The sequence below is a fragment of the Saccopteryx leptura genome, chromosome 1, assembly GCF_036850995.1.
Source record: "Saccopteryx leptura isolate mSacLep1 chromosome 1, mSacLep1_pri_phased_curated, whole genome shotgun sequence".
Classification (NCBI taxonomy): Eukaryota; Metazoa; Chordata; class Mammalia; order Chiroptera; family Emballonuridae; genus Saccopteryx; species Saccopteryx leptura.
Genome location: NC_089503.1, coordinates 80,645,694 through 80,669,149, shown reverse-complemented (window position 1 = coordinate 80,669,149; position 23,456 = coordinate 80,645,694). Strand labels below are relative to the sequence as shown.

The 23,456-nt window shown below is 37.7% G+C and overlaps 1 protein-coding gene across 1 annotated transcript in view; it reads left to right on the top strand.

Annotated features, from left to right (window-relative positions):
- Window positions 1-3,812: 3,812 nt before the first annotated feature.
- The window catches only part of SESN3 (sestrin 3), a 72,231-nt gene continuing 52,587 nt past the window's right edge, over window positions 3,813-23,456 (top strand). Inside the window, exon 1 of the mRNA XM_066370980.1 lies at window positions 3,813-4,156. Coding sequence (XP_066227077.1) covers window positions 4,079-4,156 — 78 coding nt within the window. The 5' untranslated portion in view covers window positions 3,813-4,078. The remainder of the gene's footprint in view (window positions 4,157-23,456) is intronic.

Genomic DNA, 23,456 nt, shown 5'->3' with positions numbered 1-23,456 from the left:
GGTCCTTTCCCAATTCTTCAATCTAAAATGACACAAATACTGAGCTTGCTATAAATTCATATACAGCAAGCATGTCTCTAATCCATATACCCCCCTCCAAGGTACATGATAAACTCAAGGAAGGTATTGCCACTTTGGCATCAAGTGACTTTAAAATGTTTTGTTTGATCTATGATGTTTTCTGAGAGAAAAATCCTGATCAAAAGGGGAAAAACAAGAAACAGAGTGAAGAAATAAAAGAGAGTACTATAGTCAAACTGCTAAATAACTAAAATCAGGAGGTTGAGGTATGAGGAAACAATTCTATTCTTGTTCGAACTAGCCTGAGAACATAAACATTTTTGAACTTTCCAGTCCTGCGTCAATGCCTGGATATATATCAAATCTTCTGATAACCCTCTGATTACCCCCTGAAGGACTCAGGAAAGAATGCTCACGTCTCCAAACCACTTCACGTCCAGTATCCAGACCAGTGGTCATCTAGATCAGTGGTTTTCAACCATCCATCTGCAGACCGGTGCTGGTCCACCAAAAATTTCATGCCAGTCTGTGAAAAAAGTTAACCACCCAGATGTTGTTTAAAGATTATGGACCCAATGATAATAAACTCTATAATCTTCATACAACATCAGGCTGGTTAACTCTTTTGTGGACGCACACAAAACTCCTGGTGGACTGGCGATTGAAAACCACTGACTGATCTAGAGGATTACAATTTCGCACCAATCCAGACCCTACGATTGCAGGCTGAGTCTTCTCAAGAATGTAGTTTTTACTCTAAGGACCCTCAGTTTTTCTTTCTTCTTTGGAAAATTCTGGTTATTGCTTATTTGTGTTTCCAGTTTGCAAACCCTAAGACCTTTAAATAAATCTTTATCATTTATTTCTAACAAAGCCTCCAGACTCTTTTTAAGTTGGTTTAATAAGTGTGATCCAGAATTTATTTGGAAGTCACTTATTCTCTAAGTCCCATTTCCTTGATGATATCCAGGCTAGCTAGGAAAAGAAGGGAGGCCAGGTGAGGAATGAAAGAGAAAGAAAGGGTCCAAGAGCTAAAAACTTGTCATTGAGAATGGAGAACAAGTATGATAGGGCCAAGAATGTGAGAACCAGAAGAAAGAGTTGGTTGCTGTGAATTGAGAATAAGTTACTGGATCAAACATTTCAGGGATGCAACGTAAACATATATATAACAGTTCAATATAAGAAATATTGCAATGCAGTACATGGTTAACTGTCAGTAAATGGCATTATAGACAATTAATGACATAAAAACTTGGGATGTTGGGTGGACAGAGCCATCAATAGGTCACATACATATATCTGACCATGTATCAATGAAGATAATCCTCTAAAACTTACCCTTAGCAATCTTTTTAGAGGGTATAATTGTATAGGGATGAACTCTCTTGGCCTTTCTTTCTGAGATATTTAGTTATTGAAGAACTTAAAGGGCTTCATTGTCAAAGGGTTTTACCTTTTCAGTAAAAGAAAATGTTATAAAAAAGGATGTGATAGAAAATAATTTGAAGTTAAGATACTATTTGAAAAATTTCAATCTCTTCACACACAAAAAAAAAACTCACTTCATCCTTCAATTTCTTCTCTTCTTTAAAATGTATTCACATAAAATCTGTTTTTCAAGGCAGAACCAGTTAGGAGTATAGGCCAAGAAATGTACCACCAAATGGAGACATATATGTGTTTTAGTTCTAGGAAAACTTGGGCTTGCTAACTTTCTTCCTAAATTTCTTGGGGTTTTTTGTTTGTTTGTTTTTTGCATTGAAGAGTGTGTGATAATTTCTCTCTTTGCTGAAACTTTTTTGCTTTTACAGTTTCCCCTACCTAAATTTTAAGCACCTTGCCCACACTATTGCTATTCTAGGCCATATATTCTAGTCTACACAGCATTAAGCGACCTTTAGCTTTCACTAGTTTAATAGATCAACACATTTACCCAACCACATAACTTAGACCTTTTGGGGGTTTTCCAGTCTATTTTAATCTATTTCAACCCAACACTGGCAGGTTTCCACTTCCTTTTGTTCCTTGTGTATACTTGGTTTATGCCTCTTGGTCTCTAAAACGGACAGAGAGGAGGCAGCTGTTGAAAAAACTGAAATTGGCAGTTTTACCCACACAATTTGGTCTAATAGCTTTGATATGCTAAACTTGCTAGCTCCTCCCAGTGTACCTTTCTGATTCTGCATCACAACATCACACTGAATTCCAAAGGAAATCAGGGTAGTTTTTTTTTTAAATTAAAAACAAAAGAGAGAAAAGCAAACCGTTCTTTTAAACCTTCACAGCTTCATTGTGCGAACTGCGTGCCTTCACAAATCTGCGTACACTAGAGACCTTTAAAACAGGAGAAGCCAAGAATACTGATCGTGTTCTAAAGAACGAAAACAGGTGATGTCATAACGCACAGTCCTGTGTGATCACAGCCAAGGCCGAGCGAGGAGTTGGGGCTCCAGTGAGCCTACAGTTCCGTGGCAGTGGGTGAAGCAAATTATCTCCGGGGCCCCGAGGATACGGTGAGGACTGGGCACCAATCAGGCTCTAGCTCCGCGCCTGCCTTTGTTCTCACTGGGGAGCAGGTTTCGCGGCGTCTGGCGTCGGGAACCCGCATTCGACCCGAACGCGCGTTGCTGGCTCCCTCAGGAGAACTGGCTCCCCGACTAGCCTTGTCCCCCTCCCATCCTGTCAGCCAGAGCTTTCCCCAATTACATCTGCCTTTTCTCTCCGGAGCGTGAAGGCAAAAATCCTGACTCACCATTTTTAGCTTTGGAAGAGGCCGGTCCAGCCCAATAGTTTAAAAAAGGCAATTTGTTCTCTGAACCTTCCTTCCCAAGCAGTGCTGTGCATTCTGAATGTATCTGACTAGCTGCTCCAGAAAGCACTTTTGATGAGAAAACAAACCTGTCTCCTTGGCCCTTTAGTGCTAGCCAAATAAAAGAACTTTCATTACTGAGAGGACTGCGAGAAGGGGCTTCTCTGATAAAGACGAAACAGCGAAACCAGAGGTTTTGTATCTCACCCCCCCCCCAATAACTGATTAATGCTGTAAATATGCCTCAAATATCCCCTGATCTCCGACCAAGCCTCAGGTAACTGGTCTTTTGCAAAACGAGGCTCATGATAAATGATGCATAAAGTTCTTAGAGCTCCCTGGATGCAAAGTGCTACGTGACTGCAGTCTTTTTTACAGCTAAGCTAACATTTGGGCTGAGAGAAAGCTTAACCACTGACGTGATGGTATGAGCATTTTAGCTCCCCATCCCCCCGCCACCTTCCCAACCTTTCTCAAGAAATCAGGAAATATTTAGTTCAGTTGTAGATCCACCAGCGAGCTCTAGCTTTCGCCTCACCATTTCTGCAGGGACCTAGAGGGGGGCGTGGCTTGCCTCCGGGGAGGGGCTGGGCTTCCCGGGTAATTTGCATGAGGCACACCCCTTCCTCCTATTGGCAGAATCGCACAAACTGTATTCCCACCCACCCCACTACCTAACTAATCCGCCATCTCTCTTTAGTTCCGAGCCTCCGAGATAAACTTAACTTGCCCGGAGATTCGAGGCATCCTCGGCCTCTGTGATTGGCCCACCACCTCCCAACCTAGCTCTAGTTTCTCATTGGCTGCGGGCTAGAGCCCCGGGGGCGTGGCCGGAGCTGTCCGATTGGTGGGAGGGGGCGGTACTGAAGCGTGGAGGTGGTGAAGGTGGTGGGCAGGCGGGGGCGGGGCCGCACTGAAGCGCTGCGGCGGCGGCGGAGGCAGCGGTGGCGGCTACTCGTCCTAGCCTGGCGGGGGCGGGGGTCTGGAGGATGGGGGCGGGAGGAACAACGGGCCGGTAAAGAGCAGCAGCCGCCGCCGTCTCCGCCGTCGCTTCGGCAGCCGCCGTGGTGGTCGCCTCGGACAGCTCGCTAGCGGGCCGTCGCCTCCGATCCCGATATCCCGCCGGAGGAGGCTGTGTGAAGCACGGCCGGCGGCGCGGGGACGGTCTGGCTCCGCAGCGGTGCGGGCGGCCGCAGTGACAGCCTGGTCCCGGCCCGCCTCCCGTCCTCGGTTCCTGCAGCCACGATGAACCGGGGCGGCAGCAGCCCGTCGGCCGCCGCCAACTACCTGCTCTGTACCAACTGCCGGAAAGTGCTGCGGAAGGTACGGGCTCGGCCTGGGGTCGGCTGCAGAGGGGCGCTTCCCGCCGGCCGAGGCTCGGGCTGCTTGTCCCGGGGTGCAGTCGTGGAGCGAGGCTCCGAGGGATCCCGGGGCACCTTCCCTACCCCGAGACCGAAAAAGGGGGCGTGGGTTGAGGATGAAGGGATAAGACTTATGCTGCTGCTTTTTATTTCCGTTGGGACAGATCGTAGTCCCGAGGGGTTGAGGATATATTTTTTGTAAGGTGGGGGGCAGTGTACTGTTTTTTCGGCTCATCTTACCTAACCTGCTCCTCCGGCGCAGGGAGCGAGGGACCTGTTCCATCCTCCTCCTCTTGCTGCTGATGGAGGTCGGTGTTGAAGTCAGAACAGCCTGGTGTGGTCCTGAGGAACCTGGCTCCTTCTGCGCTGTGGCTATCTTCTTGCGGGTGTTTTTGTTTACTGGGCTGCATCTGCCTATCTTGCGCGCTCTCCCCTAACACCCCCTTTTTACAGTCTTTGGATGGTTGTGTAGTGTCTATAGCTCAGTCATGAAGGGAAAATGGTAAAACAGCTTGAACTTTATGGCCATGGGAAATACTATTCGTCCTTACAGTTCCTCAGGCTGGGATTGGGGAAGGAGGAGACTGAAGTGGACGTGAGTTACCCCCTTTTAGCAACCCTCCCCCCGTACCCCGTGCGTTTGTCCAGAAAAATCAGAGGCACCAACCGCATATTGCTTCTCAGAGTGACTGATAGAAAGTTTTCCCCAGTATTGTTTAGCTTACTTGGCTTAATCGCTCCGTTAAAGAGGGGTGGGGGTGGGGGAGAAGGAAGATGTTTCTTAACACCGAGAAAAGCTTTTAATCAGACTTTAACGCTAGCCACTGGATAATATTGTAATCAGTGTATTCTTTTTCAAACTCTATTTTTACGTTTCATTAAATAGAAACATTAATTGAGGTGCGTCTGTTTGTCCAATACAAATGAATTAAAATTGCTGAGCTGTGCAAATGCGTCGGTACTGAAAGACTAAGATGAATAGGGCACCGTTTTTAGTCAATTTCTCTAAATACAGTTCAGTTGGGCTTGTTCTTTATATATTAAAGAAAGAAAGAAAGAAAGCATGTAAGTAAGCAAGCTCAAATATTTGCGCTCTTTGTCCAAAAACTGTTTTTCTTCCTCTGTGGGTCAGGCCAAGTGCCAATCAAAGTTGTTTTTCAAGCCTCTTTTTCCCTGCAGTAGGGCTGCTGGGTTTTTTTTTTTTTTTTTTTTTTTCTTTTTTTTTTTTCCTTCTTCTTCTTTTTTTCTATTTCATTTGAGAGCATGAAGAAAGCAAAGGGATTGCAGATTTGAAGTTAATTGGACAGTTAAATGTGCCTTAAATTGTGTTTATTGGGTATGTTTTTCTTAAAGCAAATTTTTGTTAAATGTTCATGTTGAGTATGTGCAGTTATTTTTTTCCATAAACTCTGGGATCATATTACAGTTGATACTTGTTCAGCTCATTATAGGGCAGCTTGTGAGAAAAGTAATGGATCAGAAGTGCAGATCAGCTTAGTTGAATGTTAACTCTTTCACTGCAGGGCCCAATGTCATCTGAACTAGTAAGCTTTTTTAAAAATGGTAATTATTATTTTCTTACTTTAAGTAATAGGTTATGTCTTTAACATGAAAAAAAGTATTGTTTGATACACATTTGATTAAACTCAAGCCTGGTTAAAACAACTAGTTATTTAAAAAAAAAAAAAACAAGGGAAAGAAGAGCTATATTGATTTTGATTTTTTTTTAATGGCTCTGGCAATTAGGTATGCTAATAAAGTGTTTGGAGGTGATATTAGACTTCAAAATTTATTTTATTTTTCTTTAGAGAGGACCATGGCTAGGGACCCTTCCTACTTTGCTAGCATTTTTTATCTCTTTCTTCTCTTAGCTTTTAAGAAACTATTTCTATTCACCTAGAAAGAACATCCTCATTTCTAAGTATTATTAAAAGAAAGAGGTAGGCTGATCAGGCGGTGGCACAGTGGATAGAGCATCGGACTGGGATGCGGAAGACCCAGGTTCGAGACTTCGAGGTCGCCAGCTTGAGCGCGGGCTCATCTGGTTTGAGCAAAAGTTCACCAGCTTGGACCCAAGGTCGCTGGCTCGAGCAAGGGGTTACTCAGTCTGCTGAAGGCCTGCGGTCAAGACACAAATGAGAAAGCTATCAATGAACAACTAAGGTGTCACAATGAAAAAGTGGTGATTGATGCTTTTCACCTCTCTCTGTTCCTGTCTATCTCTCTCTCTGACTCTCTCTGTCTCTGTAAAAAGAAGAAGAAAAAAGAAGTATATGGAAAATGAGTATTCACCATTTTCATATTTAATAATTGCTATACCAATATTTCAGTTTTTAATAACTCCAAAGGGGTATTTAATATTGATGCATGCAGTAGCATGAAATAGCTTTAGATAGAAATGGCACTGTTTGATCCATTTATGACATGACTTGGCAACATTTGCAGCTTTTTAAGAGTACTGTTCTTAAGGTATCAACTGTTTAGCATTTTTAATTTTTCTTCATTCTAAAAATAACATGTAAGAGTTTATTTCTAATAAAGAGATGGTTTTCTTTTTGAAACAAAGTATGTAACTCTTAAGTAAAATTCATCTACAGCTCTCAAAATGTGATTCTGTGAATTTATACTGTTTTCCACTTGAAATAAAGTGCTCAGCAATAACCAAGTGAGTCATAGCATTTTGAGTTTTTGTTCAGTGTAGTTAATAATGGAGGAATGAAACTTATGCACACATAGTATGAAGTATACTGTATGCTATTATAATCCTTATTAATGATGAGGAAAGAGTCACCTTCATAGGTGGCATGATGCCTTTTTTCTAAGTGGCTTAATTTGTTGCAATGTGTGGAATTTCGGGGAATCTTCAAAAGGAATTGCATTCACTTTCACATGAAGTCATTTGGCTTAACCCAGTTTCTGAAAATTGAACTATATATTGTATGAGAATTACATTTATTTTTAGTAGTGCCTCTATAATTTTGATTCTGTACTCCCAAATAAAGAGATTTCTTAAAATATGGAGTATATCTAACTTGATAACCTTAGGTCAGTAAAAAGAATGGAGAGGTAAACCACAGAGGGAAACAAACAAAACTGGCCTCGAATTTGTAACTCCTACTAAGTCAAACTTGCTCTGTTACCAGTGAAATAATTTAATAAAGTTTCTAATAAAAGAGGAAATGCCTGTATTTATTTTGGAAAAGGTAATGAGTTTTGATGTGGTAATACATTTTACTTGAAGAAATTTCAGGAACAACTAGATACATTTTAAAGTGGAGTGCCAAATTGCATTAAGAAAGGTAGGTAACTGCTTGACCTGTGGTGGTGCAGTGGATAATGTATCCAATTGGATAGCTGAGGTCACAGTTCAGAACCCTGGGCTTGTCCCCTAGAATGTGTTGATCTTTCTTCTTCTTTCCCTCACCTCTCTTTCTCTCTCCATTTTCTAAAATCAATAAATAAAATATGAAAAAAAAAGAAGAAAAAAAGGTAAGTAACTATTAGTCCACTTTTTTCCCAAAAAATAAAAGATATTTCAATGGACTTTGAGTATTAAGCAGTTAATGCTATTGAAGTACTGAATAAATAACATCTGCACTATAAATTAGGAGATTTAACTTAAAAATTTTTTTAATATATTCAGTAGTCCCAGCAGTATATGTTTGTTGATTATTGTACTTTTTTACTTTGCTTACTAGTTATTTATTTTGACAACTTTTTTTAAATCTTTTTTTTTTTATACAGAGAGAGAGAGAGAGAGAGGGATAGATAGGGACAGACAGACAGGAACAGAGAGAGATGAGAAGCATCAATCATCAGTTTTTCGTTGCAACACCTTAGTTGTTCATTGATTGCTTTCTCATATATGCCGTGACTGTGAGGCTACAGCAGACCGAGTAACCCCTTGCTCAAGCCAGCGACCTTGGGTCCAAGCTGGTGAGCTTTGCTCAAACCAGATGAGCCCGCGCTCAAGCTGGCGACCTCGGGGTCTCGAACCTGGGTCCTCCTCATCCCAGTCCGATGCTCTATCGCGCCACCGCCTGGTCAGGCTTGACAACTTTTTGATGGTTTTATAAGTGAAGAGACTGAAAATCAAATGAAAAATATTGATTTGAACGACATGAATCTCATTTTTCTAGTCACAATTGTTAGTTGGTTAGCAATTTTATATGGTTCAGCAAATAGAATGGAAAGCTTTGACTATGGATTGATTAGTGGCTATGTTCTAACTTGATTAATCAGGTTTCTTATGTACATAATTTTGATTGTGAAAAGCAGGTTTTTACTTTATTTTATCTTAAGTGAACAAAGCAGAAATTGAGCAGTGTATTTATGGTAGCACTCCATTCTGCAGTGGTTTTCAAACTGACCCCTAAAATGCTCGTGTTCAAAGATGCGTGAGTTAGATTATGTTTTTAAGTATATTCTAAATTATTTCAAAATCGTAATTTAAAATATAGCTACCCCAAAATATGTTTTATAAAATTTTAAAATTGTATAAAATTATCTTTTTGTTACAAGATGATTCTTGTACAGGACTTGAATTACACCTTGTTCTGCTACCTTTGTACATATATTTGAACATTTTTGTCACTAAGACATTAATGAGAAAGATTGTCATTGATTATGAAGGCACTGGCCTTTAATTAAAATCCATTCCTGTGTATATCTACTTACGTTAAGTTTTTACTTGTGAGAACACAAACTTATTATCAGTAGTTGTTACTTTGTCATGAAAACACATAAAAATAATTGTTTGGTATATTTATGTATTTCACAGTTCAGGGTCAATATAAGATTTCATTTGTAAAAGGGATTCTGCTACTGTCCCTACTTCCCCCACCACAAAATAAATTACTAAAGCATTACTGCTAATGTCATGATTCTGGAATCCACAAAATGTGCTCACAGGTCTTTCATAGACCCTTTAATTTGGGGCAGGTAAGTTAATCTCCTTGAAGCCTAGTTTTCTCAGTAAAATGTTGATAATTTCTACTTACCTTACAGGTAACTTAAGAGAAGTAATGCATGTTAAAATACTTTGTAAACATAAAGTAAAACTATAAATATAAGAAAGAAAAAGATAAGCCTGTTTATCTTCTCTTTTCTCAAAAATCTTAATTCTTTGTATGTTGTGGCAATATACAGAGTGGGACAAAAGTAGTTTTACAGTTGTGAGTATGTGAAACAGTTTATTCTTGCATTATTATTTATTAATTACTATTTTATTTTCTATACAACCAACTGTAAACCTACTCTTACCCCACCCTGTATTTTCAGTACATACTAATTTGGTTAGTCATTTTTCTGTCCTGTTTAACTATTGCATGTAAGTCAGAGGTAACAATATTATGCTTCTAGTTAGAATAATCAACATTCTAAATTTGCATATATGTATTTGTAGCCAACTCCCTCACCTGTAAATAGTAATCCCATGGGTAGCTTTTGGTTTTTCAGATAATTAAATAACATAAAATTGCCGTTTGGACACTTCATCAAATGAAGGAAAGTGGTACTTGGTTTGAAAGACTAAGAATTGAGGGTGATTGTGTTTAATAAAAGTTGGGACAAATCTAGAGTAAAGCAAAGATTTTTTTTTTTTTAAGCGAGATGCAGGGGGAGAGGGACAGACAGAAAAGAAAGGAGGGAGATGAGAAGCATCAACTCCTAGTTGCAGCACTTTAGTTGTTCATTGATTGCTTTCTCATACATGTTTTGATTGGGGGGAGCTCCAGCTGAGCCAATGACCCCTAGCTCAAGCCACTGACCTTTGAGCTCAAGCCAGCGACCATGGCGTCTGGTTCTATGCTCAAGCTTGCAGGATGAGCCCAAGCTCAAGCCAGTGACTTCGGTGTTTCAGACCTGGGTCCTCAGCATCCCAGGCCCGTGCGCTAGCCTCTGCACCACTGCCTGGTCAATCAGCAAAGAATTTTTAATTAGGCCCTGGCTGGTTGGCTCAGCGGTAGAACATCGGCCTGGCGTGCGGGGGACCCGGGTTCGATTCCCGGCCAGGGCACATAGGAGAGGCACCCATTTGCTTCTCCACCCCACCCCCTCCTTCCTCTCTGTCTCTCTCTTCCCCTCCCACAGCCGAGGCTCCATTGGAGCAAAGATGGCCCAGGCGCTGGGGATGGCTCCTTGGCCTCTGGCCCAGGCGCTAGAGTGGCTCTGGTCGCGGCAGAGCGATGCCCCGGAGGGGCAGAGCATCGCCCCCTGGTGGGCAGAGCGTCGCCCCTGGTGGGCTTGCCGGGTGGATCCTGGTCGGGCGCATGCAGGAGTCTGTCTGACTGTCTCTCCCCGTTTCCAGCTTCAGAAAAGTACAAAAAAGGAGAAAAAAAAAAAAGAATTTTTAATTATATTAACTTAGGAGAATAGTTATGGAAGTAAAAGTCTCTCAGTCTTTTCCTCCCATCTCTTCATTTTTTCCCTTTTGGAAGACCCCTGGGTAGACCCCTGGTCGGCAAACTGTGGCTCACAAGCCACGTGCGGCTCTTTGGCCCCTTGAGTGTGGCTCTTCCACAAGATACCATGTGCAGGCGCTACCTCGATAAGGAATGTACCTACTGATATAGTTTAAGTTTAAAAAATTTGGCTCTCAAAAGAAATTTCAATCGTTGTACTGTTGCTATCTGGCTCTGTTAACGAATGAGTTTGCCGACTACTGGCCAGTAGACCATCACAATTTTCAGAGTGTTTTTACATTATTTCAGTTGATTCTCACAAACTGAAAAAATTTAAGTGACATGGCCTTTGTTGTACAACTAGTGAGATGTCCATTTAATTCTCATTACTACCTGTATATAAATAAAACAGCATTTCAACTGCCTCCTGCCATATTCTGGTTGCCAGGGAATGTCCCCAATCTCAACTTCAGCATCTGGGGAATGCCTGTAGTAACCTAAACTTTCCAGGTAATATCAGTTGGAAGTATGAATTTTAGCTACTCTTTGACACGTTATTGCAGACCAACTCAAGGGAAAGGAAGGGAGTTAGCTGGCTCTTTTTATTATATCTGTAACAGTTGTTTGTTAATTCCTTAATAAGATAAAACAGTACTTATCAATTTGATCTTCAGATCATGGAGGTGCCCAAGACCCTTTGGGGATTAAGGGGTCAAAACTATTTTTATAATCATACTAAGACTTTTTTGCCCTTTTTACTGTGTGTAAAAGCATTAGAGATAAAACTGTGCTGGCCTTTTAGTGTAAGTCATGGTAAATAGGGCTAAACAGTAATCATTGTATTCTTCACCACCATACACTCAGCAGGGAAAAAAATCCTAGTTTCATTTAAATTTTTAAAATCTTGACCCTTTGGGACATAAAAGTGAAACTAAGAGACATTGATAAGAGTATGGTGGTTACGGGGGGAGGGGGGAGAGGGAGAGGGAAAGGGGGAGGGGGAGGGGCACAAAGAAAACTAGATAGAAGGTGACAGAGGACAATCTGACTTTGGGTGATGGGTATGCAACATAAGTGAACGACAAGATAACCTGGAGTTGTTATCTTTGAATATATGTATCCTGATTTATTGATGTCGCCCCATTAAAAATAAAATTATTTTAAAAAAAAATCTTGACCCTTGAATGTCTATCTTTTAAAAATATTATGTGTGACAAAATAAGTATATAAAACACTTCTATTATATGGCAAACTCGTCATCTGTAGGGAAAGAACCTATGTAGTTGTTTTAGTTACCAACTAAACTAGCCACTTTTTAAATGTAACTCCATTTTTAAAAATGTTTATAGCAGTTTTATTCAAAATTACCAAAAACTGGAAACCCAAATATCCTTCAACTGATGGTGAATATAAAACAAACTGGTACCTCCATACAATGAATACTACTTAGCCATAAAAAGCATGAATCTCAAAGACATCACACTGAAAGAAGCCAGTCTCCAGGTATTCTCTGTGATTCTATATATGTGACATTCTGGAAAAGGCAAATCTAAAGGGACAGAGAGAACAGATCAGTTTTTGCCAGGGGTTAGGGTGGGGCAAATGTTTGACTAGAAAGGGGCAGCATAAGGGGATTTTTTGGGGTGATGAAACTTCTGTGTCCTGATTGTGGAAGTAGGTGAACAAATGTGTTATAAAACTCATAGAACTGCACATATGAAAAAGTTAATTTTATGTTATGCTAACAAAATTTTTTGAAATGTAACCCCATTTTTATTTAAAAGGACACCTGACCGACAAACTTTGGGTATTTGATTAAAAGTTTCTTTAAAACGAATAATGTGACGCTAAAAGTTCAAGGAACAAAACTGACAATATTTATTGCCAGTGAAAAAATACTAACTTTCAAGGAAATATTAGCATTTTGGGAAATACGTATCTGCCATCATTAGCCTGAAAGCTTCCCAATTCTTAAGCTTTCTTTTTAGGTGGTATTAATGAATGTGATTTTTTGATGTTGTATAAATATGTCAACATTTGGAAAATCTGTATAATTCAGTAATCAGTATCTTCCAAATGACAAATGTATATAGCCATTGCTATGAGGGCCTTTCATTTTCAGCCAGGAGCCAATCAATTAAGCTCAATGGGCATAATCTTTGCCAACTGACCAGTCTATTACAGACAATAAATATTGTTAGTTGTTTTTCTTGAATTTTCAAGGTGACTTTACTTACTTTTGAGAAAATGTTTATCAGAATCATACATGGGCAAAACATCTATTCAAAGTACAAGACAGACAGATAGATTTTAATAAAATGGTAAGAAAGTTAAGTTTACTGATCGGTGTCAGATGCCACAGTGCAACTGACCTTTAAGAAGCTCTACTAGTCAAGTTTTGGTGTGTTATCAAAAACGAATATTTATAATTATGTTTTTCATTTTCCAACTACATATCTGAGGCCATATTTTTCTAACTTCAGTCAAAACATATCACAGGAAATTGAATGCAGAAGCACATGTCTTAAAGAGATTTGCAAAAGTAAATGTCACTCTTTACTGTTTTTGTTTTAAAAAGCTTTTATAAAAATATGTGACTTGTATTAACATGTAATAGATTATTATTTTTATTATTTTATTATGTGTATATTTTTCTGAAGTGAGAAGCAGGGAGACAGAGAGACAGACTCCCGCATGCGCCCAACCAGGATCCACCTGGCATGCCCACTAGGGGGCAGATGCTCTGCCCATCTGAGGCGTTCCTCCGTTGCAACCAGAGCCATTCTAGCACCTGAGGCAGAGGCCATTGAGCCATCCTCTGTGCCCAGGCCCACTTTGCTCCAATGGCGCCTTGGCTGCGAAAGGGGAAGATAAAAATAGAGAGAAAGGAGATGGGGAAGGGTGGAGATGGTCGCTTCTCCTGTGCGCCCTGGCAGGGAATTGAACCTGGGACTTCCACATGCCGGGCCAATGCTCTGCCACTGAGCCAACTAGCTAGGGCTGATTATTATTTTAAAAAAACATTAAAGTTTTTCTCAGTTTTAGTTTCTAATACAGTAAATATTGACAGTATAAATATATAAACAAAAGCTCTTTAGGGTCTTTGATAATTTTTTAAGAGTGTAAAGGAGTTTCAAAACCAAAGTATTTGAAAACTGCTGAGCCAGAGTTCCTCACAGCAGTGAGTGGTACATATAAATTGTTCAGAACTCTTGTGACATCTCCAAAAAGTCTTTCCTAATCTTCAAGCTCTTTACTGTCTCCCTCTATTCCCAGGACTGCCGTGCTATCCAAGTACACTGCATCTGTTGCACTTAGCATGCTGTATTAGAATGAACAGTATACATATATCGTTACCCTACAAGATTGCCTCTTATTTGGGATCTGGTTAATGGAAAACTTATTTTTAGCAAAAGAGAGTTTTGATGTAATAATATATTACATTTATGTATAGTAACAGTGTATTTACATTGGATACAATATAATCTAATACAATGAAACTTTTCTTGTTTTCCAAAATATGTCCTTCTGATAATGTCTGTTCTTTACAGCCATATTTTGTTCTCTTTATAAGAAACACTTTCAGAAGTTCAGTAGCAAGGATTATTTTGTCATCTTTATGACCATGGGAATGTTTCAAATAAATATTACACCAAATTTGGACAGAGTTTTGATAGAGAGCAAAAATATTGGTCCACTAAGAGGGCCAGGACACTGGCCTTAGCTGTTGGTTTTTTCAGAAATGTAAATTGGCTATTATTGCTTTGACACTCTACCTCCGGGAATCTGCTAGTGTTCTCTAAGGGATGGCTGTTTCAGAGTGTGTAAGGGCATACCTTCAAACTTCCAAGATTCTCTGCAGGCCATTTCCTAAGGTTTATTTCCCCATAGAATTTTGGTTAAGCCTTTTCTTTATCTACCCTTCTCCCCCCAAGCCCTTTTCTTTGGAAGTCTCCCAGTGTGAGACCCTGGCTCCCTTGGTAACTGCATCAGAGAATTGTTTGTAGGCCTGGACTACCCATTAGCCTTTAGCTTTTAGATCCACCCAGAAGTGAGTCATTCATTAGTCTATGGGCCAGGAAATTGACCGCCTCCTGAGGGACACATGAATATTATAGATGTTCATTGATGGGTTGAAATACCTTGTATTTTACTGTTCAAAACTTCTAATAAAGAATGACAGGCATTTAACTTTATGTTTCGTAAAGAATGTGGTAAGCATATGAATAAGTATGACAAAGTACAAGAATTGTTGATTTATGACCATATTATTTTCTTGCACCCAAGATTTCTTAACAAGTATAAAATACATACTGAGTAAGAACTTTAGCTGAGTTTTTTTACCTCTTTAGCTGTCTCTTTTATCTGTATAATTCTGTTATTATGTGACCATTTTTTCCTAAACCCAAAATACACTCTTCCTAATTTCTCAGCAAATTTTGACTTCTTCCTATTGCCAACCAGTCATTCCTTATGTTGCCTTTCCTCTCTAAAATCAATAAATAAAATTTAAAAAGTGACATTGATTCAGTGTTGCTATAGTATCTGTGACATAAGACACTGTATAGAAACATTTTGAGTTAAGTATTATGCCTCTGGAATGGGAACTCTAAGAAAGATTCTGACTTTTTTTTTGCAACAAGAAGTCATATATTCAATATATATATGAATGAAGATAAGAAATAACATGAATGCTCATTTCCACCATTTTGGCTTTCTGTGTTAAGGGGAAAATAGTGGTAAAGGAAGCAAAGAAACCCTAGGACTGATATCCTTCCACAGGCCTTTCTCCACTGCAGCCCCTAAAATAAATACTACAACTGTAGGAGGGTTTCCAGTTTATAAAGGTTTTATGTTGTGGGAAGACGTGGTTCTGCTATTTGTAAATTAGAACTGAAAGTTTTCCATGGAAATCTAGAAAGCTATCTAGTTAAGTTCCAGAGTACAGTTAATATGACAGATACAGTCAATAAACATTTACTGATTAGCCTGGAAACCTAACTAACCACTAGGTGTATATAACATTGTTTCCAGACGAAAATAAATCCTGAAATCTAAGTAACTGATTCACTGGTGGCGACCTTTCCTAATTTGTTATACTTCACGCTAAAAAGGGTAATGATTTTGACAAAAAATATTTTTAATATATTCACTCTGAGAATATGTTTGGTTCTTGTTGTGTCTAGTAACAAAACTGTTAATACAGTTGCATTCAGTATTCAGGTGGAAGTTGAAATCAAGAAAGGGATAGAAATTGAGTGATAATCAAGGTGTTAGGATAACCAGGAGCCATCATCAAGCTGGCTTACCTTGGTTACCTGTACTACAGCTCTGGCCCAGCATTTTAAGGTAGGTGGCACATTTTCTGCTTCCCATCATTGTCTTTACGATAACATAAATGAAAAAATAGTCAATTTTAACTCCCTAGGAAGTTTTCTTTTTATATCAAATTAGGAATTTAATGCATGTGAATTAATTTTTGGTATAAATTAATTAAGGAAAACAAGCTCAGAAAATTGACTCCACTCAAAAGGACAAAAACAAAACAAAATCACCTAAGGTAAGGTACCTTAGCACTGAACCCCAGTAATGTTAAAATTCTTTTATCAAAACTTTTTTGTATACTATATTACATGGAAATAGAAAATTTTTAGTTAGGGTATAGAATACCTACTTGTAGTGTGTCCTTTTTTTTTTATGGAATATGTACTATATAGTTAATCTTGAGATACTGTTTTATATTGTGTAGCTATTAAAATAACAAGTTCTAATATTCTTTAGGCAAAGTACATTTGTTTGTTGAACAGCCAAGATTAGCATAAACTCATGTGCTCTTTTGATTGTGAAAGAGACCAATTTAGTATTTAATGCCCTTAAAATGAAGGAAAATATGTGTTTTGATAAATGAGAATATAGCAACAGTTCTCACTTTTTTTGGTAAAAATATAGAGATTGCCATTTTATGCCAATTTGTCTCAATGCTATTACCCTTTACTGGCCTTCATATTCTTAAGAAGTCAAAAAATGTAAAGTCTATCTACATTTATAAGCCAACTACTCACACACTATTTGAATATCTTTCATTCACTTATTCACTCAACAAACATTAAGTGCTCGTACCTGTTAGGCGCTGAAAGAACACAGAGTGCAGACATCAGGGTTCTTGCCTAAGCAGTGTAATGAGTTGCAACATCTGGATCTCACAAAGAGATCATCACGACTATGCCCCTCACTTGCCAAATAGTACAGAACAGGGTTTGGCAAACTTTATGTAAAAAGCTAGATAGTAAATTTTAGGCTTGCAGGCCTGAAATTTGGCCTAAAGTAGTCTCTGTGACATCTACTCAAATCTGCCTTTGTATCAACCATCATCAGTCATTAAAGAAAGGCTATGACTTTGTTCCAATAAAGTGTTATTTATAGACACTGAAAATTTAATTTTATGTAATTTTCATGAAAATTTTTCAGTTTTTTTTTTAATCACTTGAAAATATAAGACCTTTCTTATCTTTCAGGCAGTTAAAAAAAAAAAAAGAGGCAGTAGGCTGGATTTGGCCAGCAGTCCCTAGTTTGCTGACCTCTTGGTATAGAAGAAAATGCAATGAATTTGGCATCAGAGACCTAGGTTAGGAGAACTTTCTGAATTTTGTTTTGCTCATTATTAAAATATAGATAGTAAGAGTACTTATTTAAGAAGGTTTTCTGTGTTATTCTAACTGTACTTATATTGGTGTGCAAAATCAAAAGCTAACTGTATAATAAACACTGTCATTTGTAAAAACTTGCAGTTAGAATGATCTGTCTGCATAGTACCTGGGAAAATGCCATATAATTTGGATGGATCCAAAGTAAAACTTTTAAAATCTGTAGATACTGAATATACTTGAAAGCACATGTCAGATAATTTAGCACCATAAATAGAACTCTTTTTACCTCTTTTGAAACTGTCAGACCTCATTTGATTTCAGTAGAAGTGCCACTATGTATTACAGAGCCTTAGATTTTCATTAAACATCTTGACTGTTTTCCAAAACCTAATTTACATGAATGGTTTGGATTGATATGTCATAGTGCAGAATCAGTCCCTCAAAAATATGAATATTTTGTGTTGGTCGGAGTCCCCATGTTAGGATTTCAGAGCTATGTTATTCATATTGTCCTTTGAGGTCTCCAGTGAAGATAATATATGGTAGTGATGTAAATAGTCTTTGTGACCACAAATAGGCTTTGCAATAGGCATAGTAGTTTTTCTACCATAAATAATTTTGAAGTGTTGAACTCATTGTCTAATTCTGTTACTAACTTCCTCAGCCAACATTAACATAGTGGCACTCAAGAACTGTGCCTTATAGTAAGTGAAACAAACACATACTTAGGGGCTGTCAAGGGTAGGACATACCTGAAGGCAGAGACATGAATGCTGATGTTGGGGAGTATGTATAAGTGGAGGTAATTCAGTGGAAACGGACACGTCTAATGAGCAGAAGTGATGGCTGTCAGTTATTTAAAATTGGAAAATCATTACTTATTCAAAATGTTTAGATGGAGATGAGCTTTAAAAATTTCAAACCGAGCACTTAATAAGTAAGTACAATATGGAACCATTTATCTGGGTTGCACATTTGTAAAAGTGTCAGTATATGATGTTTCCCATGGTTGAAATCTAATGACACCCAGAACAATGACACAGCCAGGGCGATGTGCAAGATTCAAACCTTATTCAGTCAATCAGAATTTACATTAAAATGAGTATTGTTAACTATGCACTTTAATAATGTGTGGTTCAAAGTATATCTGGTAGGGAAGTCTTTTGACCAACTCTTGGTATGATTACATATATGATTATATATGGGAGAATTTAGTGTATATAACCCATTCATTGATATAATCATTCTTATCTTGTCCTCTTTAACCACTAATTTGATGCACTTGGTTTTAAGAAACAAATTCCCATGATGTATAAGCAGCCATTAATGGAAAATAATCTCTTCATTAATGTTAAACTTTTAAAAGTAGTACATGACAGCTACATGTTTTTCTCTTGTGTCCTTTACTGTTGGTGTTTATTAAAGCTATTACAGAGAACATATTTGTCACAATGGCAACTGGAAATAATTGATCATTAATGTTTACCTGTATGATAACTCTGCTTAATTTCATATATTTAGAGAAACGGTTGGATTCTTTAAAATATTGATGAAGAAATTAACTTTGGATCCTGCCAACAATGTGCAACAAAAATTTGAACCTTGTTGTGGCAGTGCGCATTTAGTAATTTTAGCTTTTCAAAAGACATTGTGTTACCATTAATGGAAGGTAGTCTGATGTCATAAAAATGAAGTAATTTGTCCTCTAGAACTCCCAGCATGCCTATCACTTTTTCAGCGGCAGATCTGCATTTCATGACCATAAAAGAAGAGGGACCTACCTTGTTATTATGCAATGCCATTTCCTTTTATTCTTTCCTTGTAATCATTTTAATGCATTTTATTGTTTATGGATAATTAACTATCTGACAGAGTTGTGGAGTACTTGAAAACTAAAATGTAACATGATGTTTCCCATGGTTGTAGATCAATCAATTCAAGATAAGGGATTTCTAAAATAAAGATGTAAATCAGTTGGAAAGTTCGATTGGATTTACAGAAACTTTATACATACTGTTTCTGGAACATATGCAATGTATAATTGCTTTTCAGTTATTTCTAAGAAAAATTTACATTCAAATACTAAGTTTCTCCTCAAAATCTTATATTAGAGCCTGACCAGGTGGTGGTGCAGTGAATAGAGCATCAACCTGGGATCCTCGAACCCCAAGGTTGCTGGCTTGATCACAGGCTCACCAGCTTTAGCATGGGGTCACAAGCTTGATCGTGGGTTCATAGACATGATGCCAAGATCGCTGGCTTGAGCCCATGGTCTCTGGTTTGAGCAAGGGTTCACTGGCTGGGCTGGAGCTGCCCCCTGCCCCTTCCCAGCTCTGCTCAAGGCTTTTCAAGGCCAGTTGAATTCATAGGGGACACAGCCATTTACTGCTGGTCAGGGGTTTATTTTTCTGAATGTCATTGTAACTCACAGCAGTTATCTAACCATCAGATAGCAATTTTTAGGAATTAACTTGGTTTTGATTGAATTAACATCCTTTCGAAATTGTTCCCCAGAGTCTGGAGCTGTTGTTTTATTTAAAATGGTTCATTTTGGGAAAGATGAAAGTAATTTATTAACAGAGAATAACAATTCTGTAGGCTGATAAGTTTTATTGTCAAGGACACTGGTTCTTGAAATGTCCTGGAACTAGCAGCATCAGCAAAACCTGGGTGTTTGTTTGAAATGCAGAATTTTGGGCCCATTTCACACCTGTCAAATCAAAAATTTTGGAGGCTAGGCCCAACAATATAAATTTTAACAAGGACTTCAAGTGATCCTGATGCACTGTAAGGATTGAGAGCACTGCTGTAGGGTTATTAACCAAATGCTTCTACAAGTCAAAATCGTATGTATCTATTTTATATTCAGTATGCATTGTTAATTGTTTGAGGAAATATGATCAAAAGAGGAAATTGTTTCAAATTAACTAAATCCCTATTCTTTATAGATAATAATGGCAGTACCAGCTCTAGAATCGGGGAGATTCAAGATTCTTTAGCCTGTTTTTAAAATATAATTATAAATTGGGACCTTCAAGGTATAATATGCTCTAATTGTAAGAAAAAAATAGTCTTATTTTATTGTTGCCAGATTCTAAACTTTAGCTTAAGGGAAAAAAGAATTGGGTTTGGAAAGCTTATTTATAACTGAAATCAAGTGAAAAGTAAGTGTTTGAGTGCTAATTGGTACACTCTAATAGGCCTTACTATCAGATTATTTTTATTTAAGGATGATTGATGTTTTAAGCTTTCATGGAAAAGAAAATTATCTTGGACTTTTTTTGTTTTTGTATTCCCATTTAAAAAAATATTTTAAAATTATGGTTGAGATAGATTATATTAGTTTCAGGTGTACAACATAGTGATTAGACATTTATATACCTTACAAAGTGGCCACCCTGATAATAATACCCATCTGGCACTGTACATATGTAGTTATTGCAACATTATTGACTGTATTGTCTATGCTGTACTTGACATCCCCATGACTACCTAACTGGCAATTTGTACCTCTCAAAGATTTTTTTCCCTTAAACAGAAGAAATGATGATGTTGGTCCTAAAGATAGGTTTAGGATTGACACATTGTGGCGTGTGTTTTTTTTGTTTTGAGTCTTAGACAAGATTAAATATGCATGTAAATTATGCATGTTCCTTTTCATCTGTAAACTGGTAGCTTCTTTTATGTTACAGTTACAAATGGGGTGTCAGAAAGGCACATCAGGAAGCCTGAAAATTAAACCAAAGGAGCAGATATTATACATAGGCCTTACAGATATCAACGGGGTAAAAGATTGCTCTCTGAAAAGAAGAGATTGTTTCAGTTAGTTGCAGTTTTGTCTAGAATAATATTACTATTTGGTTGCATTAATTTTGAGGTAATGGGAGTTTTCCTCATATTGCCTCTAGCTTTATATTAAAATTTAACCTGTGTTGATCTTACTCATGGAGGGTAATGACTGTACTACATCACACCCCCCAACCCCAATCTCACACTCCCTTATGTGTTAGGTGTCCCAGAAGCGTGTAGTTACTTAATTCTTCTAAACCATGGAGAGTGGAGGTTTTCTATTGACCACTTTCCTATCCTCCTGTGAGGACAGAACTAATGTAGTACCTTAAATAGAACTGTCTCCATGGCAATGGGCAGTCAGCTTTTGACTTTGAGACTCATAAAAGGAAATTTTAAAATGCATTTTCATGGTCTAAAATAGCAGTATGGCAAAAGTAAGGTGTAAGAATATTTCCTGTCAGTTTTCACATGACTGATTAAGCTAGCATAATATGTTTTTTTTAACATAGCACTTTTTATCTGAGTATTTCAAAAGCTATACTACAATTCCTTTCCTTAATTAATGAATGGTAATTGTTATCTTCAGATTAATAGAAAACGTGAGAAGCTCAGATATAAGTTGAGGATTGGGTCTCATGCCTGAGATAAAAGGCTGCCTAGCTCTGTTTTAATTTTATTCCCATAAAGAATAGAAATACTGACAAAATGATGGGTCATTCTTGATTATACAGGGTGTGACAAACATAGGGTTATAGTTGTTCATATGAAAAAAAATACAATTATAAATAAACAACAATGCAAGAGTAAACTTTCGCATACCCACAACTGTAAAACTACTTTTGCCCCACATAGTATTTAAACAGTTATCTCTGGAACACTGGAAGTAATGACAAGACTAAAAACAAAAGTTTAACAATTTATGCCTTTTTATTTTATATATATATAATATATATACGTATATATTTTTTTTAAGTTTATTTTTTTTGCTAATCACTTCCTGCAGTTTGGGGTCTACAGATCACTTAAAAGGCTGCTGGCCACCCGCCTCCCTCGTCCCTCTTGCTTCTTCTACACCCACTTAAGAGGCAAAGCCCATGGCTTCTCCCTGCTGGGCCAGCAAGCCTTCAGTAAAGGTCAGTGCTGGTGCTGCAGATTAGGAGCTAAAACATTAGAACACATTATCCTTTGTAATCTTCTTTTGTTCTTTTATATATTCATGTCCTCCTTGGACTAAGCTTTATCTCAATATAAGGTTAATTTTCAGTTGAATCATCTCTCACCTTTAAAGTATCGGTAAATGCTTAATACTCTGATGTTACTGTTAATGAGGGAATTGGTTAAACAAATGATGTGACATAAATACAGTAGAGTACTGGATAACTCTTAGGATAGAGAACTATGTATAGAAGATAACAGATGTCCTTAATAGCTTTTTTTCCTAAAGGTGTAAGTTTTTTCATTTTCATGAAAAAAAAATTAATAATAATTTCTGGGTAGTGAAATTTGTGGAGATCATTTTTACCATCTACTTCTCTTCATTGTCTTTTATTTGTTTTAACAATAAACATATATTTTACAAAAATGCAAGAGCTAGTTCTGTTTTGAATTAATAGAGTAGAATAAAGAAGTGAAGGATAGTGCACAGAGCAAATCCAAATGAGATGGTAATTGAGATGGTAAATTAAGGACACATGGAGATAAAAACAAAAGCTCATAGATTTAATAGGCTATCCATAGATGCGGTGGGTAAATTGTCAAGGGGACAATAATGTCTGTGTAGGTGGCTAATGAGAGCTCAGATGTGTAGACAGAGATATATATATAATCTGGAAATGAATGAAGATAGTATAGTTGTCTCTCTGTAAGATATTCCTTTATGTTATAGCAATCATTCCAGGATTTCTTTTTAGGAACTAGATGTACTTAATATTTAATTAGAAAATTACTTTTTTCTCTTTAATTTTGAATTTTAAAAAAAGTTACAATTTATTTTTTTATTCTTATACTGTATGGTTGATCAGACTATAAATTTAAGGGAGTTGTCAAATATATAACTTGAGCTTTATGTTAAGCTAGAGATAATATCAATTAGAACCTGCAGATAGGAAAAAATGGTTATTTTATGAAATAATGTTATTTTACAGTTAATATTCACTTTTAGGGATTTTTGAATAATGCAGAGGCATGCAGAATATGACCTAGCTTTTAGAGAGCTTACTGTGTGGTTGGAGAAAAAAATATTTTCTAAATAATTATGAAGGGAGGTCAAAATAGAAAGTGTATACCCTTTTGGTTTTTTATAGGTATTCATAGATTGTTTTTAACAATTGTGAAAGCCTGAATAAAATTTTAATCATGTAAGTATGCTACTCTATACATAAGTGGTCTGCTCCCCTCCCACCCGTTGTTTGTTCTTGTGAAG